Here is an 18,557-nt window from a genome sequence, read left to right as displayed (position 1 = left end):
TTAAACAGAGGATAAAAATATATTAGTCAGCTGCAAATCACAAACAAACAAACCAACCCCACCAAGCAAACAAACAAAAGTACAAAAAGGCTGCTCCAGCCGCTTTCACATCAGCTTTAAACTATCTCAGAGAACAAAAACCTTTGCACTAAAGCTGTATTGAAAACACAAAAAAACTTAAACAAAAAGAGAATTCCATCTTGCTGTGAACAAATATTAGAACTTTCAGGATAGATCAAGCACAAGCATGAAAGCAAAAAGACCCACCTAAGTTTATATCATAGATCCATTAAGACATTAAAAATTGCAGTTAATGGACCAAAAAATCACAGTCTGTAATTAGCTTTCAAAGCAAGGTTTGAGCTGCCCCGGGTTCCCTGTCCATCCCCAAACCCTCCATTCCCTCCCACAGCCCCTCCTCACCTATCTGTGCCCTGCTGCCTCTGCTGTTATTTATGAGCTCATTACCACACCTTACAAAGTTCAGAGTGTGCTGCTCCTCTCCTTGTTAGCGAGGCTCGGCAGGGCAGGGGGGACCAGGGCAGCTGGATTTTTCCTGAACCACATCCCTTCCCTGCCCTAAGCTCTTCAGGTCAGCCCTTTCCCCCTGTGTAATCAACATGCAGCAATATTTTACTCGTGAAAAACAGTGGTTTACAGAGAGCTCTGAGGTGGGGAAAGGCATGGAGGGAGGGAGCTGGAAGAAGCTTTAATTTCTGCAGCTGCACATGAGCTTGACCTGCCTCTGCTTAAGAAGCTGCTGCCTAAATGGTAATACTTGACACAAGACTAGAGGGTGGACTGTTGTTCATTTCTTTCCTCAGAAGTGAAGCCTGATCTAAAGCCTGTTTCCTTCAAGCCGGCTCCCTGCAGAGCTTTAAGGAAGTTGCTAATCTTGTTAGGAGCAGCAGGATCACTCTGCATTTGCATTTATTTGTGCGGAGGAGCTGCCAGGGCTGGGAGCTGCGGCGGAGGCTCTGCGCTTCCCTCTGTGCTGCCAGAGCTGTGCTGAGCCTGAATAAACCCCAAAACGCTCCTAAGGAAGTGGGAGCCCCACGGAATGCCAAACCCTCAGCCTGCAGAGGGCTGGGGAGGGAGGTGGAACGTGCAGCTGGGGTTTGGAGAGGATGAGATGAGCAGGGCTGTGAAAAGAGCCTTTGATTTCTGCATTTTCTATTAATCGCCGCACTTGATAAAGTGCATAATCTGAAAGGGAGGGTTTGAAGTGTCTCTGCCTTTATAAAACTCAGTGCCTGAGTCATGGGCTGAGTCCCTTTCTCTCTGCTCCTGGGGATCTTTAATCCAGCTTTCCCAGAGCTCCGGAGGGAGGGAGAGTCCCTGAGCCCAGCCTGGAGCTGCTCTGCCGCAGATCCAGCAGGATCAATTGGGATTTTATTGGGCTGGGGGAAGCACTGAGATGTTCAATTCCCTGCATCAGGATATCAGGAATGATCATCAGCTGTTCCTCTTTCCCAGCTAAGCTCTGGAGGAAAGCTCTCGGGGCTGGCAGGGGTGGGAGATGCTCTGCAGCCTGGCCAAGCTCAGCGTTGCCCACCTGGAAGGTGAGGTGAATTCACCAGCTTTTGGGGTTTCTGAGGTGAGAAGGGACATTGACACCTCAATCACTTGCCTTGGATCAAAGAGAAAAACCAAACACACCCTAATATTGCAGCACTATAAGATAACTGCTGCACTGCCATCAAAGTGAGAGCATGGCAGTGCTCTTTCCCCTTTCAGTGGATCTGCTTTTCCTCCTTTCAGTGGATCTGCTACACATCTGATTTATTCTGTGACCCAAAATGGAAGATTTTATAAAGCAGCACTGGATTTTCTACTCTATTACCTGTTGCTGTAGTAACTTTCCAAGAAAAGGTACTGAGCAAGGGAGTAGGTTGCTGGTATTATGCCTTAAAAGCATGAAAAAAAGTTCAGTCTCCAAAGTTTGGCTCCTTTCTCTTGAGATTTCATCCAACTCCCACTGAAGTCAATTAAAATTAGGATTTCTAGGGTTTAGTGGAGCTGAATTAGGCTCTAGGCGAGGATGGCCTGCAGATGGGTGATGATGAACCTGCAGTTAGGAGAGGGGAGTGTTTACATCCCTTTTACTGGGGGAAAAAGGGATTTAAATATGACTAAGAGGGGCCTGTGCTTGTTCCCAGTTAATGGGAAAATCCATCAATAGTCCCTGAAGCAATGGTGGGGAGCAGGCAGGGAGAGAGGCACAGAAACTTCCGAAAATGAAGTCAGCTGGAACCCCCCTGAGAACAGAAATCAGGACAGAAAAGGTCTGGTTCTCTTTTAGTGATTAATTAATTCACGGATTGACCTCCTGAAGAATGCCTGTGTAGCATAAAGTTGGCTTTAATAGAGTTTTATTTTATTCCATCCTGCACAGAGAATTCAGCTGCAGCACCTGCTCCCAGGCTGGAGCCTGGCTTTTGGTTCCATGCCATAAAACATTTTAAAGATCCTTCCCAGGAATCCTTTTGGAGCATTGGCAGTACAGCGATGCCCTAAATGGAGGTCAGGAATTCCTGAAATTCAGCCTTGGAATTCCTGAAATTCAGGAAATCGGGAATCCCTGAAATTCCTGAAATTCAGCCCTGGAATTGCCACCACTGGAACTTTGGCAGAGAATCTCAAACTGCTTCTTCCTACTAGGCATTTTAAAAATTGCCTCCAGATTCTCTTGGATGGACTATCCTGGCATGGAAATCTGGGCATCCAAATGTCAGGTTTGACCACTCAGAGTGGGTTTTTTTGCCCATAGGTGCCTTTTTGCAGGTCTGGGTGAGGAGGAAGGCAAGAATTCCAGCTGGCAGGAAAAGCACATCAGGATCCCAACACTCAGCATTTTGGGAGATGTGGCGAGAGAGCAGATCTAAAGTATTCCTTCCACAGAAATGTTGACAATATTCTATTGAGCTTAGATTTAAGTATTTACCTTGCAAATCTTCAGATTTCTGTAGAGTCGCCAACCTGCAGCTTAGAGACCTTCAAAAAACGAGAGGAAATCAGAATTTTGCACACTTAGGTCTGCTGGGCCAGACTGTGCAGTCAGCAAACCTTGTGCCTGAGACAGGAAAACAGTCAGTGTATCTCTGTGAGACAGACCAGCTCATGGCCACAACCCTAATTTCTGATCCTTCCTGTAGGAAAACCCCTCCATGTCCGGATTTTCTTTGGTAAATAGATGCTTTAAGGTGCCTCACAGTCCCTGGGCAGGGAAATGTGACACTGTGGGGCTTTAATCTTGTGGGTGAGCACCATGTACCTGTGTTGCACTCAGAATTAATTGCTGCATCACCCAGGTTTACTGCAGACCACGGCAAAGTTTCCCATTATCTGCAGTAAAACGGAGCCTGTTGCAGGATTTAGCCAAGTATAGAAAGTGTCATTGATTGCTCCCTGGAGATGCATCATTTCTAATGAGAGTCCTAAAATGTTGGAAGCTGATAACATAAAACTCCACAAAACTAGTGGAGTTTGCAGACTTATTACCATACTGCTCCCATGCTGGAGCTGAGGGGGGGAAAGCAACGTAAATAATCTTTTTGGAATGAGGTTGTTGATGGGGGAAATGTGTAAAAATGAAGCTGTTGGCAGAACACCGTTCGCTTATGAATTATGCATTTAATTAAGGGGAGCTAAACTGGTGGATTTGGAAAGTTCTGATTTACTGTGGCTTGTAAAAGACAGGATTGGAGTCCTGCTCCTGCTCTCGGGTGCTGAGTGGAGCTGGCAGGACACCCTGGAGCATCCCACACTGGGGAACAGCTCTGAACAGCTCCTCAGTGCCCAAGGCTTGGCCCAAAAGTCTTTCCCAAAAGCAGGGAATGGTGAACTCACAAGGATATCTGCCTTTCCAGGAGGGGCTGGTTAAATAAATCAGTTTTAAGTGGGCTGGTCTATAGATCTACATAATTAAGGTTTGGATTGTGTGGAAAAAGGGGCAGGAAGTGAGAATAGAGGAAGAATCATGGAGCAGAAGGAAGTATGGAAGATAAAGAAATGTGAATTATCAAATTTTAAATAACCTCCAAAATACCTGTGTGCAGCTCAGCCCCTCCCTCCATGAAAATCCAGTGCTCAAGCTCCATGTTCCCACTTTGATTTTTCCATATTGAGAGTGAAGAAAGGAGCTGTAGCACTGAGCAGCAATTTTCCCTCTGGATTTTCAGAGGCAAAGTGCCACAAACAGAAATTATTTCCTATAGCAGCCTTCCCATGCCACTGCAGCGCTGCCATTCCTGCTTAGGAGCAGGCTAAGCAGGGAAATGAGAAGTAGCAGGGGACAAAAACCGCTGTGACCTCCTGAAGTGGCTCGAAATGAGTTGCAAACCCAAGCAATGCTTACCTGGCCTTGGCTAATTTGTGCATCCCCAGTGGTTTTCCCTGCAGCAACCTCGTCCTTCCCGCCAGCGCCGAGGAGAGCAGGGCATGCATGACGTGTGTCTGGTGTTTTCCAGGTTTGTCTTATTCATGGATCTTCAACAACAACACCTTGTACCTTCAGGAAGACAGCCGGCGCTTCGTTTCCCAGGAAACAGGCAACCTGTACCTGGCCAAGGTGGAGCCGTGGGATGTTGGGAATTACACGTGTGCCGTGAGCAGCGCCGGGGCACAGCGCCGGGTGACAGGGCCACCCACTGCCCTCACCCTGCGCCGCGATGGTGAGTCCCACGGGGGCCTGGCTGCCCCAAAACATCCTCTGCTGCCCCAAAACACCCTCTGCTGCCCCTAAACATCCTCTGCTGCCCCAAAACATCCTCTGCTGCCCGCAAACATCCTCTGCTGCCCCAAAACATCCTCTGCTGCCCGCAAACATCCTCTGCTGCCCCAAAACATCCTCTGCTGCTTCTCCAGCCACTGGGAATTCATCCCCACAGAGAGAAAGCACCCCCAGTGAGGGCTGTGCAGCAGGACATGATCCCAAAGTGAGGTGTGAGCTGTCGGGGCAGGGGTGAGGAGATGAGCATGCAAAGTTCTCAATGTCACTGACAGCAGGAGAATGTCACGAGGCACGTTAATATTTCTCATCTCGTGCCCGTGTTGAGGTTTAAATCTGACAAATCTTTCTAAATTTGTCATCTAAGTATAGCTCCAATAGCAAATCCAGAGAGCTGCTCCGAGGTGAGAAACTCCCCTGCACATGTACAAATACCTTCCTGGCAACTCTTGTAATTAAATGTTCACAGGCAGAAACAGAGACCTGGAAATCTTTGCACAAAGTTTGTTTTGTGAGTTTGCCCACCTAAATTTCAATATACTTGTGCTGTTTGCAAAGCAGTGGCGACAATCAGCGACAAAAGTCTGTGCAGAGTTGGATTTGTAGGATAAACAAAACTCAGCTGTGCTTTATGGAATAATGCTTTCACTGCAAGGCTGTGCTGTTCAATAACATCAGCAGATCACACAAAGCAACGCTGAGCTTCCTCAGCTCCAAAGTTAATAATTTGGCACAAACTGTGATTGCAAAATGCTTAAGATCTTTTCTGATTCTTTTTTTTTTCCCTTTTCATCACTCTATTCCTTTTCTCAGACTCCTTCTATCAGTCTCTTTATCTTCCCCCATTTGCTGTGGTGGCCTCTGGATTGGGTCCAACTCTGGCAGCCTCTAAGGCAGCAGTGGAAATTGCATGTGCAATATTATCCAGGTGCCTGTTAAATATAAACTGAGAATTGGTTCATTTTCTGTGTGGGATCTGGGCAAAGACACTGCAAGAAAATACCTGATTTATGTTCATCCCTACTGTTGGAATGAGTTTCACTGTGGGGCACATGAAAGACAATTAAGAAGTTCAGCTGAAAAGTTTAGTTTGCTAAATCCATCCCAAACCTGCTGCAAAATTCAATGCCCTGAATTAATACTGGATTATCTGTGATTTATCAGATCTTCAGCCAGATTTTCAAATATGATAATTCCACCTAATTACATCGGCCTTCCTCAAGTCTGCAGCTCACATTTGGATGTTTTAAAGAACTTCTAAGAGTTTTGCAAGTAGTTTGGACATGGAATTTTCGAATTCTCTTAGAATCTGTCCTGAGAAGTGACTAATGGTAAAAGCATTGCTTGATAAGGGGTGTGAAGCCAAAATTATCTCTAAAACCTCGATGCACAGCAGACTTGCAATGCAAAACTTGTATAAAGTCACGCTCCTCAACTCCTAAATGCAGGGAATGTAGAGATTTCACAGAATTCTCAGCAGAGAGTTGAATTCCACCCAGGAGGTGAAATCTGCTCCATCATGTGCTGCTTGCCACGGGCGGAACATAAGGCTGTGGAGCGATCGGTGGCACCCTTTTGGTGACACTGTGATTGTGCACGAGGCAGGGCTGGGCTGGGGCTGTGAGCTGTTCTGCTGTCCCACAGGTGTGATGGGGGAGTACGAGCCAAAGATCGAGGTGCGATTTCCAGAAACGACCCACGCGGCCAAGGGCTCCTCTGTCAGGCTGGAGTGCTTCGCCCTGGGAAAGTAAGAGCTCTGTTGTTGTTAAATGTGGGTTCCAACCCTGCTCCTTTACATTTGCACGTTGGAATTGTTCTGCTCGGAATGTGAGTTGTGCATCTCGTGGTTTTAACCTTGCTTTGGTTGTTTCTGTGCCGTGTGTTCCCAAGGAGATGAGACAGAGCCTTGTGCTATAGCTGAAGCTCGCTCGGGTGCAGCTTGGAGCAGGGGATGGAATGTGGGAAGCAGAGGGAAAACTGGAACAAAGGTTTTGTTTCTTGAGAGCAGTTTTGACTCTGAGATGAGACCTGACTCCAGGTGACAGCATTCCGTGAAACTGCACAGTCACACCTGATATCCATCAAAAGAGGATTGGTTTTTTGCCTGTGTGATGTCATAGAATCCCAGAATGGTTTGGGCTGGGAGGAACCCTAGGGATCATCCAGTTCATTCTGTGTCATGGCAGGGACACCTTCCACTGTCCCAGATGCTCCAAGCCCTGTCCAGCCTGGCCTTGGACACTGCCAGGGATCCAGGGACAGTCACAGCTTCTCTGGGCACCCTGGGCCAGGGCCTCAGCATCCTCACAGGGAGGAATTTCTTCCCAATATCCCATCTGAACTTACCCTTCTTCACTTTGAAGCCATTCCCTCTCATCCTGTCACTCCATCTCTTGTCAAGAGTCTCCATCCTTCTTGTGGCTCCTTCAGGCCCTCCAAGGCCACAGTTCAGTCACCCCAAAGCTTCTCCTCTCCAGGCTGAACAATCCCAGCTCTGCCAGCCTTTCCTCCCAGCAGAGCTGCTCCATCCTCTGCTCATCCTGCTGCCTCCTCTGGTCTCACTCACTGCTAAGAATTCAATGTGGGCAATCAGGTTTCTCTTGAAGAGCAATGTGAGATGGAGCTCCTGACACTCCTGTCTCCACAGCAAAGCTGAAGAGCCCTGGGATGACCCAGCAGCAGCTCTTCTTTAAAAAAATCCCATTTTCCTTGGAGTAACCTGAATTTTTCGAAGTTTTCTTCCACTGCTGCGCCCATTGGCTCCAGCAGCTGCTCTGCATTCAGGGAGCACAGGGGAATTAAATCAGTGTATTCAGCCTACAAATCCCAGTCCTTCCAATGAGCATCGTTTTCCCTGGAAAAGCCCAAATAACCCTTAAATTGTTGACCTCTATTTAGTTTAAGTTCACTTTGACAATCCATTTTAAGGCTGTAAGCTTTTAAAGTGTTTAGAGCTTTCCCAGAGGTTAAAAGCCTGACTTGCAGACAGCACAAATTAATCAAATGTTCCTCTGGAACCTAGGCTGGGAAGTGGAAAAATAAAGCAAATAAAAAGTTAATAAGATTGAAATGGCCTTGCCTTTCAGATGAGATTTCAATATAAACTAATACTAGAGCTAATTTTTATTAAAGCTATATGCATTTTTTTTTGGCCCAAAAGCAGTACCAGACTTTAGCACTCTTGCTGAAGCTGATTTTCTTTTCCAAATTCTTCTCTTTAAATGCCTCCTTAATTGTGTGTTAGCCCGTGCAGGCTTTACATTTCAAGTTGTCATTTCTTATTTCCATCTGTTGCATGGAGAGCATTGAACAATGGTGCAGAAAAAAACAGAATAAATGAGATGTACAAAGCAGTGACATCCTAGTGAAGGGCTAAAGATGGGTCATGGCAATGTGATGTACAGATTTTGCCATTTTAAGAAGATCTTAAGGAGGAAAAAGGGGACTGAAAGGACATATGGATAATGAGATCCCTCAGGGAGCACCTTCTATGCAGAGCTTAGAAATGGCTGAGAGGGTTAATGAAGCTTTAATGCAGATTTTCTTTTTCATGTGCAGGAGTGCAGCTGAAAGCAGTGCTGCCATACATCCCTGGAGTGATCCTGCCTAAATCCCAGATCCAAGGGCCAAAATCCACTATCCACACTCTCTGGTATCACACTGTTGATGTGCTCCATGCCTGGGAGGTGCTGCTTGGGAGCAGAGGATCCTCAGTGGTGGCACTGGAGAATTTCTCAGCATTTCCCCCCTTAAATTTTATTTTTATAAGTTCACTGTCTCGTACAGAACTGCACAGGTTCCATCCTGTTCTTTTTTCTCTCCAAACAGAGCCTTAGACCACATTTTCACCAACATGTCCATCAGTGCAAAACCTTTATTTCCAAACTGCCATTTAGACGTGAATAAAGCAAGCGAAACAGATTGCAGGTGAAACGCTCTTAACTTATTAGATAAGGCCAGATTTCTAAAGGCATGCAGGTGATTAGTGGCATTGTGAGAAGCTGGAAGTTTCCTGCCTCCAACTGTTTACAATTGCAGGCAGAACCATCTAAACCCAGCAACGTGACCACGAGCACCTCCAGCTTCCCGAATTCCACTAAAACCCTGGCCCCTGCTATTGTCTGTTTATGTTCAAATCAATCCAGCCCAGCATTTGTTGAGCTGTACCTCTGATCTGCCACAAGCACCGGTGGTTATTATCTCGCTTGGATTTCAGAACTGCTTTCCCATTATCCATAATTTTCTATATTCACACTGTTAGGCTGCTGGCTCAGACAATGCTGTGGCTGCTGCTACCTGGGCATTGTGAATAACAGAAATCTTTCACGCTGAAGGCAGATCATGGGCGACCTGCTGGGGTTTTGGTCTGCAAAAGTCTTAAATGAGAGTAGTTTGGGGGTATTTAGAGAAATAGCATCTCTTTTTTCTGGATGGAACAGCAAATCACACCAATTGGGTTTCACTCAAAAGGCACTTCTGCAGTTCAAATGCAGCTATGAGAGGCCTGACTTAGGGCTGAGTTTAAAACTCGCTTTAAAACATCTTAAAGATGCCTTTTTTTAATGTGGGGGAACTCAAAGTCACCCAAAATGTGCTCTGTGGGACACTCTGGGGTGAACATTCTGCATAGCTCCATTGCAAAGCTCTTTTCGCATTTCACATTAAAATATCCCTAATGATTTTTAAAAATCCTCTACTTGCCCCAAAAATTCTTCTTGTTTTGAGGAAAATAAGGGGGTGAAAATGTCAGAATTTATCCCTGAAAAGAGGGTTTGGAGGGATGGATCCCAAATGGACAGAGGCTTTCTGGCCCATTCTTTACTTCAAACCTTATTTTGTCGAGCAAACACCACAAACAGGACAGAAGATTTTGAAAAGGAAATTAGTGCTCACTGTGGTGAAAATGTAACACAAAGTGCAGCTCTCTGATGAATCTAAGCAGGCAAAAAACTGCACCTTATAGTTAATCCTTTAAAAGAGGCAAAACTGAAATATGAAATAGTGGTTTCACTATTTCAACTCCTGCAGCCTGTGGCAGTTTAATAGAAGAGATGAGACTTTGTGTTCTGCACCAATATTCATTATGATGACAGTGTTTAATATTATGCCAGTATTAAAAGTCCTGGTTTGGATCAAGCTCTATTAATCATGCCATATATCCAAATTATTGTTCCCTGTCTTTCAGGGGATTGAGCACCATGGAAAGAATTATGTTCAGCTGAGTTATACTGTGCTGCTTTCTTGTAGATTTCTCTCAAAATAACTTTTTTTTTCTGTTGCACAAATACAAATAGTCCCTGGCATGAAAATAAGCAAAGTAGTTTCCATGTCTGGTGCACATATTTATTAAACTGTGTCTGTGGTTTATATTTTTCTTCATTCCCTTCTCAAAGAGAGGGAAATAATCAGTTCACAATCCCTGCAGATGGGCTGTTGCCAGCTCAGGTTGTAAAAACCATGTGTGAATAGTAAAAAAAACGAGATTTCTTCCACCTTAGAATATTCATTTTTCATGGGAAGATCCCACCTATTCCTCTAAATGTATTCATGGAAGGGTTTTTCCAGCAGCTCTTGGAACGAGTAGATAATCACACTCCAAGGGGGTTCCAAATAGCCATTTTTACTAAATTTACATAAAAATCCCAGGCTTCCCCTCTGGAACATTCTCAAGGTGTTGATGCAGGAGGCTGTAAAAGGGTCAATTCCAGGATTCTGAAATCACAGATACAGGAATGACTTTTGGCCCCACAAGTGAAGTTTGCTGCTTCCAGCCCCATCCCTGCTCAGAGCACATCCCGAGGGTTTGTTACTCCAGGGATGAGCAGATCTCCTCTCCCAGTGCTCCAGCACCTTGCAGAAAAGTGCTGTTTCCAGGTAATCCATCAGGAGGACCCAAAGTGAAATCTCTAATTACGGCTCTCCGCGGATCCTCATTCCTCCCGCTGATGGCAGTGCTGCAGCTTCCAGCTCAGGCTCGTTTGTCTAACGAACCATGGGCTTCATTACCCAAAATGCAGATTGGATTCCCTTCTGAAAGGCCCCCAGATGCACAGGACAAAAGATGAGGCACGTTCCCCATGCATCATCTTTGCTGGGGAAGGTGAACCCTCCCTCGTGGCGTGGGTTCTAATTCTGCAGACAAATTAATTCCGCGTTCGCTGTGACAAGACTTGTCACCAGCTACAAAATATTTGCCATCTCCTTTTCTTCCCCAGTTAGTAACTTATGGTTTTGTGATTCTGCCGCCTGTATGGTGGAGTATAAATTAAATTAGTGCTCCTAGATGCTCTGAAGGTTTCAAATAAACTGCAGATTTATGTACTAAGACACTCTCATATTTATGCACTGTTTTCTTATTTACTCAGGGGAAAGCCAGACTTTCTCTATGAAGTGTAATAAATTTGGGAAGTGCACTCATTGTTTCTTTATAGATTCCAAAACTTTTTAGGCCCAAGCAGTTATTGTTTTTAATCTGGTTATTGGGAGGGGAGAAATGATAAAAAGGCCCATGAGGGGCAGGGCCACCCCAAACCTGTCTGTGCAGCAATGTCAGAGTCTGATCTTCCAAAGAAAATGAATGTGCAAAATAATCCTACGAAAATTCACCAGGCTGTATTTATTGAACTAGCTTTTGTATACATTTACCCACACCTAAAAGACAGTTTCACTTCTTAAAGCATCACTTACTAAATAGGGAATTTGTACCAAAACCCAGTTTAATTGAACTCAGTTTTAAATTTAAATTCATGGTTTGTTTGGTTTTTTAACCTTGAAAAGCTTCCCATGGCCTGAGTAAGAGTTGCTATTAAGAGATTTGGTTATAAAGATGTAAACTAGTAGCAGAAAAAGGTGAACCAGCCAAACCCCCCTGTTTTCTGCAAAATACAGTGACTGAGGATGCTGGGAATTCTGTATCAATGGGGTGTCAATGAAGAAATGCAGATATTCCCCAGGAAGGTCCTTTCCATGGAATTGGCTGAGCTGTGAATCCTCCCAGATTCTCTTCCTTTACCTGTAGCTCAGGTGGAGATGCTGTCCTGACCATAAATTCCTTCTCCTGATAAAATCCAGGCTCCCTGGCAGGAAAACAAAGTGCTGATAACTATTGTCTTTAAACACAGCGAAGCTGATGAACTCTGAGGTTTCTGTGTCCTCCTGCTCAGCTGACATCAGGAGTGAGTTTCAAATACCCTCATGTTTGGCCAAAAATGAGCTGAGCTTGCCTTGAAACATCCCCAAGGATGTCATTATTGCTCTGTGGTGTGGAGAAGGAGAGCAGGAGAGCATCTCCAGCTCCAACCTTGGGGAAGCTGACTTGACAAGCTGGCAGGAGAGGACTTTTCCCACCCAGCACTGCCCCTGGCCTTGGTGTCAGCACACAATTCCCTCCTTCACGGACAGTCAGTGCTGAGAGAAAACAAATGGCTGAGAGAATAGAAAATACAGAACCAAAGCTCTTCCAGGTGGCAGCATGCATCTAATTTTTGTTTTCTTCTCCCAGATGGCTGTTAGTTCCCTTTAATCTCTTTGTTACAAAAAAAAAATAATAAAATTAAATCCAGAAGAGATGCCTTTAAAGCAAGCAGTTCAGTGCTGCTGGCATTCTGCAGGCTGCTGCTCTCCAGTCGCTGCTCAGGTTGTGTTTAATATGCAGGAGGGTTGGAAAAACTCTCCTTCATGTGGATCAATCCAGCACAAGGCTGGGAAGCTCCCCTGGCTGTTTTCCTGCCTGGAGCACGGCAGGCATGAGCCAGACTGGTTCTGTGCTCCTTTGAAACAGCCCAGAGTGTCTGCTTTGGAAATAACTGGGACTAACCTGCTGCGGAGAAATCCTGCAGGAATGCTGCCATGCAGGATTGGTCTGGAGGAAAGGCTCAGGGGAGGTTTTATTGCTCTCTCCAAATACCTGGAGGAGGTTGTTGGGGAGCAGAAAGGCCTTGTAAAGTGAGATCCTTGCTGCCCTTGGGAAATCCTTGCTCAATTCTGCTCCTTTGGCTAACTAGAAAAGCATTCTGGGAATGACTCAGCTGAACTAGAGGTGACAAACAATTACATAATTGTAAAACGATTATCAGAACAATCAGTGCTCACAGTGGGGCTGTGGTTGGTCACACCTGATGTTCCTATGTGGTCTGTGGTGTTGGTTAAGCACATTTGTTGTGCCTCACAAGGATGGAAACTCAGAACAAACTAACAGTTTGAGAACCCTGGATTTGTGCAGTGAAGTGTTTTCACCATACCACCATGAAGATCATGTGTTTAATGCTGCAGGAGTTTCTTCGGGTCTTCTGGACTCTTCTCCCAGGCCACCAGCAACAGGACAAAAGCTTCAGGCTGCACCAGAAGCGGTTTAGATTGGATCTGAAGAAAAATTGCTTCACTGAAAAAGTGAATAAACATTGGAAAAGGCTGCTCAGGGCAGTGGTGGAGTCACCAGCCCTGGAAAGCTTCAAACCATGAGAAGATGTGGCATTTCCTGATGTGGTTTAGTCAGTGTGGACATGTTGGTCACCTTGACAATCTTGGATTTGATCATCTTGGAGGTCTTTTCCAACCTTAATGATCCAGTGATTCTATGCCAGGATTTTTGGAGGAAACAGCACTTTTTAACTTGGCACTCAGGAAATACAAACCCTTAGAAATGTCCTAGGAAGAAATAGTATTAAGCAAGTTTGCATCTAAAATAGCTTTTTTCTTGTAAAGCACAATTAATAGAAGTGGTGGTGACAGTGGCTGTTGTCCAGAAAGATCAGGAATTTTTACCAAACCTGAACCAAAATGGGGAAGAGTAGACTAAAATCTCAGTTGTCCTTTGACATGTCCCACTCACTCCTGCTTGTAGGCAATTCTTCAGAGAGCTCGCATTGCTCCCAAATTCTGGCTCTCCTTGCTTGGAGGAAAGTTGTGAACATCACAGACACGCAGACCCAGAATGCAGAAATCAGGCCCAAACTTCCTGAATTATTAAGAAATTAATCCATTCTGTATTTGTGGCTTGATTTCTTTGTTCAATAAACAAGGACTTGAACTTAAATAATTTAAGTTACGGTCCCTGCTAAAAAGGAATAAATCCTTTGTAAGTCAGCATTGCAGGCAGAGACCTTGGAGATTGGAAACAAGGACTTAATTTCCATGGAAGTTGTGTTTTCAATTGCTGTTGATGTTCCTTCCAGTGGAAAAAAAGTCAGCATTTAGCCAAAGCCTCTGTAAAAAGCTGCTCAAAAGGGAAGTTGGTAGAAAAAGCAACTTAGTCCAGTTTGCAGAAACAGCAAAAAACTGTGAAATCCAAGACTATTAATATTTCAAAGTGGTTTAGTGACATAATAGATCATGAAAGTGAGGCTGGTGTGGTTTGTGATATTACCAGAAATCCAAAAAGTATTTATAGCTTCCTTCTCACTTTAGTATTTTTTGTTGTATGAGATGCATTGATCCAAATATAAATGGAAATGATAGAAAGCTTTAAAAAAATGAAAAAAGTAATATTCCTTTTTGTTTCTATCTCCTTATAGCCTCAATATTTTGTTCCTTCCTCACTCAATTCTCTGTCTCCCCTTTACCTTGGTTCCTGGTTTTTATATTTAGATTTATTTGTATTTTTAGATCTTTTGAAATCTTGGCCAATATTTCCTATTTTGGGGTATGAAAATACCTTTAGTGCTACAGGGGATTTGTTTGCTGGGAGAGTCAATCAATAATTCAGTACTTCTGTGGTGTTTATTTGGATTTGCAAAGTTGTTCCTTCGGTGTCACATGGCTCAAAAACAGGTTTGAGCCCCAAGTGAGAGTTATTAAGGGGAAAATACAAGCTGGCCTAAGGAAAAATCATGGAATTGACTGAAGATTTCATCCCACTGTTGGACCTGTGCTCCTGAATAAATTGGACATGCTATAAAATCTCAGAACCTCCGTATGTCATGCTTAGAAATTATTTATTTTTTAAAAATATTACGACTCTCATGAAAGGATTTTCCATTCTTTTTCCTCTGCTGTAACCGTTGCTCTCTCTTTTTCCTTAATAAACACAATTCTTCAGTCCTGTCCCGAGTATTAGCTGGAGGAGGTCTGATGGGAACTCCTTTGCCAGGAAAATCCAAGCCAACAGAACCAGAGGAGTCCTGGAGATCCCCAACGTGCAGCAGGAAGATGAAGGTTCCTACGAGTGCATCGCGGGAAACACTCGAGGAATCAACAGTGCAAGAGGCCAATTGCTTGTCTATGGTAAGCAGATGAATTTTGATTTTTAAGGAAGAGCAGGGTGGTGCTCAGTTGTGTTTTGCAGGTGAAGTCCCTTAGCCTCTCCCTGGAGGTAGAAAGTGAAGGTAACACCCAGGGAAAGCAACAGATTTGGGCAGGAATGAGAGGAGAGATCTTTCCTTTACATCATAAATCTTTCAAAGGAGAAAGCAAAAAAAAAATTAAACATAACAGCGAATAGAACAAAAAAAAATCACAGCAAGCGAGACTGAGCCTCCAGTTAACATCTGTTGAGAAGAATCTGGCAAGTATTTTCCTTTTTTTTTTTTTTAACTAAATCTCTTCTAATGAAGAGATGCAGGCTTTGCTGATAAGCTACCAGGCTCCTGCAGTCATGGCTAATATCAAGATATATGCCAGGAATAGAACAGTCTGCTGCTGCCTTAAATATTTCATTATTTCCTTGCTTTCAGGGGGTAGTTTTTGCTCTCACTGCACACTAATTTTTTTCACCGCATCAATCAGCAGTTCCATTAAAATTAAGTTCAGTAGATTACCTGGACGTGATTGATAACAGCACAGGCAATTATAAAATTATGATCAGTTAATTCAATCTAAAACAATGTGCTTATTAAGTGTGCTTTGTACATTAATTAATAGCTGCTCACAGTGAAATGTATAAACAGTGCTCATGAAGCCTTGGCATGAGGGTTTTTTTGTCATATTAGGAGTGTGCTGGTAAATGATCTCTGTAATTGATTTCCTCGTGCTCCTTTTCTGTTCTCTGGGGGTTTTCCTCTGGGGAAAGGCTGTCTCCAAAAATAGGGATTTTTTTTTCCTGGACACTGCTTGGTGTGTGATCCCTCCAGCCCCATGCTTCAGGCTCTCAGAAATTACATGGAATAAAAATCACTTTAAAGCAAGGTGAACTCCATCCTTATAGGATCACAGAGCACCTGAAGAGGCTCCAGGAGAGCTGGAGAGGGAATTTAGGGATGGAGGGATTTAGCGATGGAGGGACAGGATACAGGGAATGGCTTCCCACTGCCAGAGGGCAGGCATGGATGGGATATTGGGAAGGAATTATTCCCTAGGAGGGGCTGGAATTCCTGTGTGATCCCTGCAAATTCTGCTTTCACACCTCAGTGAATTTCTTTAGAGAAAGGCTTTGCAGAATTAGGTGTCCTGGTGCTTTCAACGAGCAGATCCGGAATTTCAGGCATCTAAAATCACTGTTTCTGCACATTTTGGCCATAAAAATGGATCAAATCTTAACCAAACTGCCTGCCCATGAACCACTTCCTTTCTAACATTTTCCCAAGCTTGCCCCGAAGTTTATTGCCATGGAATTTTTGTACAGAATTCACTTGAAGCATAATAAAAATGTGTTGAACATTAATTAATTAGCCCTCCTCAGTTCATTAATTAATGGTAGCATACCTCCAGCAAGATCCCTTTTCTCCTGCTTAAAATGATTTGCATATTCTTTTCAGCACCCCCTGAATGGGATAAAAAAATCCAAAATGCCTTTCTGTCTCTCTATGACAGTTTGTTTTGGGAATGTAAGGCGAGAGGAAAGCCAAGTCCTTCCTACAGCTGGTTAAAAAATGGCCAGCCCATCGTGCCAGAGGTAAGATTCTTCTTGTCTTGTTTGATTTCTTCCTCATATTTTTGGCATTTTTTTCATTATTTAGTCATAACCTTGATTTCATAGTACATTAATCAAGTTAAAAAAAAAAAGTAAAGATTAATATATCAAAATAAACATAACAGCAAAAACTCTTTGCAACAAACAGCCTCAGGTTCTGGACTTCATCTGTATTGGAATTGTATGAAATTGCAGTTTAGAGAGAGAGAAACACCAATTTCTAATTGCTACAAGATATGGCTGTAGGTATAGAAGAGCTTAGAAATAGGAATTGTAATTGGTGACAGAAACATTAAATACATTAGTGGATGTCATCTGCAGTTTGGGGAGCTGGTTGGATGCCAAAGGACTGGAAGAGCATTCCAGAGCTGGAATTGCAAAATGCTCAGCGTTGAATTGCACTTTTCTTCTGTTTCTCTTCTTAATCAGTGCTGGGTGGACCTTTGCTCTGGTGCAGCATGGCGGCTCTCCTGCTGAGTTAATCCTTTAAATTAATCCATCAGTGAGCTCTGGAAATCAGCTGGTTTTGAGGGGAATATTTTCTGGTGCTGTGTGGAGGGGTAATCCACCAAAGAGAGTTGTAGAAAGGTGAAAGGAGGAGATGGATTAGTGCAAAATGTCTCTTAAGAGGACCAAGCGCAAAGGGAAGCAGTGAAGATGTAGAAATGCAAGAGGGGAAGTTTGGAGCTCAAACGTTGGAAAGCCACGATCAGATCCTTCATTATCCAGGGCTCTGAGCTCCCAGGCACAATCCCTGCATTCCTGTGCTGTCCAAGCTCCAGCCTTGGCACCCTCATGGAGAGTGACTCTGTGACAAGAGGCTCTTGGCATTCTGCTGAGGCCAAATTTTCCTTTTTTTCTTTTTTATGGAGCATCCATCCAGCATGTCTGGTGCACACGATGGCTCATCTGCAAGGCGTTGTCACTTGGATGGGAAAATAAAAAAATACTGTGATTAATTCCTGTCTAGCAAGAACACATACAGGAGAATTTCCAAAACATATGGGCTAAATTAACACCTGCTGGGCTGCAGAACCAGCTCTTATTTGATTTAGTAGCATTTATTTGAAGAAGTTGGAGTGGGGTCCAATCTTCCCTATCATTTTCTGCTGGATCAGTCCTAAACAGCGCCAACCTGCATCTGAGGAAAATAGCCAGAATTTACCTGGATTGCAATTTTTCTGAACCTGCTCATTGTGCTCGTTGTCACCTCTTTCAGAGCGAGATTATCTTGTTTCTCTCTCTTTGAAGGCAGCAATATTTAGAGTCTGTCACTCTTCAATTGCACCGTTTCAATAAAGAAGAATGAAGTGCTCGACAGACACATTTTCAACCAGCATTTTCACAGCACTTAGAGTGTGCTGTAAATGCAATTCTTCAGGCAACGAGATGCTGGATGTTACTGCTCGACGGGCAGAATGGACAGTTTGGAGGGGAAAGTACAAGGGAGATGTAATAAAATATTCAGTTTGCCGCAGCGCCCTGCGTGTTGGAATTCTCCCAGGAAGAATAACATCCTGATGCTTTTCACCCTGGGGCTGATTCTGATTGTGTCCTCTTTGTCCAACCTCTCTGCCCGACCACCTGGCTGGTCATCCCAGCATTATTCCTGCTCGTGTACACAGTGTGCTTTATTCTTCCCTTTGTCAGAGCGGCTCAAAAGAGCCAACAGAGAGCAGCGGGGAATTTGGGATAAGTGTGGAACACGAGTCTTGCTTCAGAGAGGGGTTTTGTATTCAAAGGATGTTTGTAAAAATAGAATGCACTGAGAGGATAGCAAACAGCCTGGAGGTAAAACTAAGTATGCAAAAGATATCTGTAGCGAGAGCCTCGAAAAAAATTATCAGTGGCTAAGTAATGTAATGTTGTTAATTAGTTTGCCACACACCAGCCATGCAGCCCCAGGCTGTGCTCTCATCACATTTCCAAGCTAAACAAGCTTGGGCTGGGTCAGCTCGTGGTTGGGAGACCTCCAAGGAAAAA

The 18,557-nt window shown here is 44.1% G+C and overlaps 1 protein-coding gene across 2 annotated transcripts in view; it reads left to right on the top strand.

Moving 5' to 3' along the window:
- LOC146431531 (contactin-6-like) overlaps window positions 1-18,557 on the top strand; it is a 122,622-nt gene that overhangs the window by 69,052 nt on the left and 35,013 nt on the right. For both annotated transcript variants that reach the window (XM_085072262.1, XM_085072263.1), the window contains exons 6-9: window positions 4,470-4,673; window positions 6,374-6,476; window positions 14,766-14,950; window positions 16,420-16,556. In XM_085072262.1, coding sequence (XP_084928388.1) covers window positions 4,470-4,673; window positions 6,374-6,476; window positions 14,766-14,950; window positions 16,420-16,556 — 629 coding nt within the window. The remainder of the gene's footprint in view (window positions 1-4,469; window positions 4,674-6,373; window positions 6,477-14,765; window positions 14,951-16,419; window positions 16,557-18,557) is intronic.

This window comes from Lichenostomus cassidix, chromosome 12, assembly GCF_008360975.1.
Source record: "Lichenostomus cassidix isolate B80296 chromosome 12, HeHo_3.0, whole genome shotgun sequence".
NCBI classification, from domain to species: Eukaryota; Metazoa; Chordata; class Aves; order Passeriformes; family Meliphagidae; genus Lichenostomus; species Lichenostomus cassidix.
The sequence above is the reverse complement of the archived record's forward strand: the minus strand, read 5'-3'. Positions and strand labels throughout refer to the sequence as shown.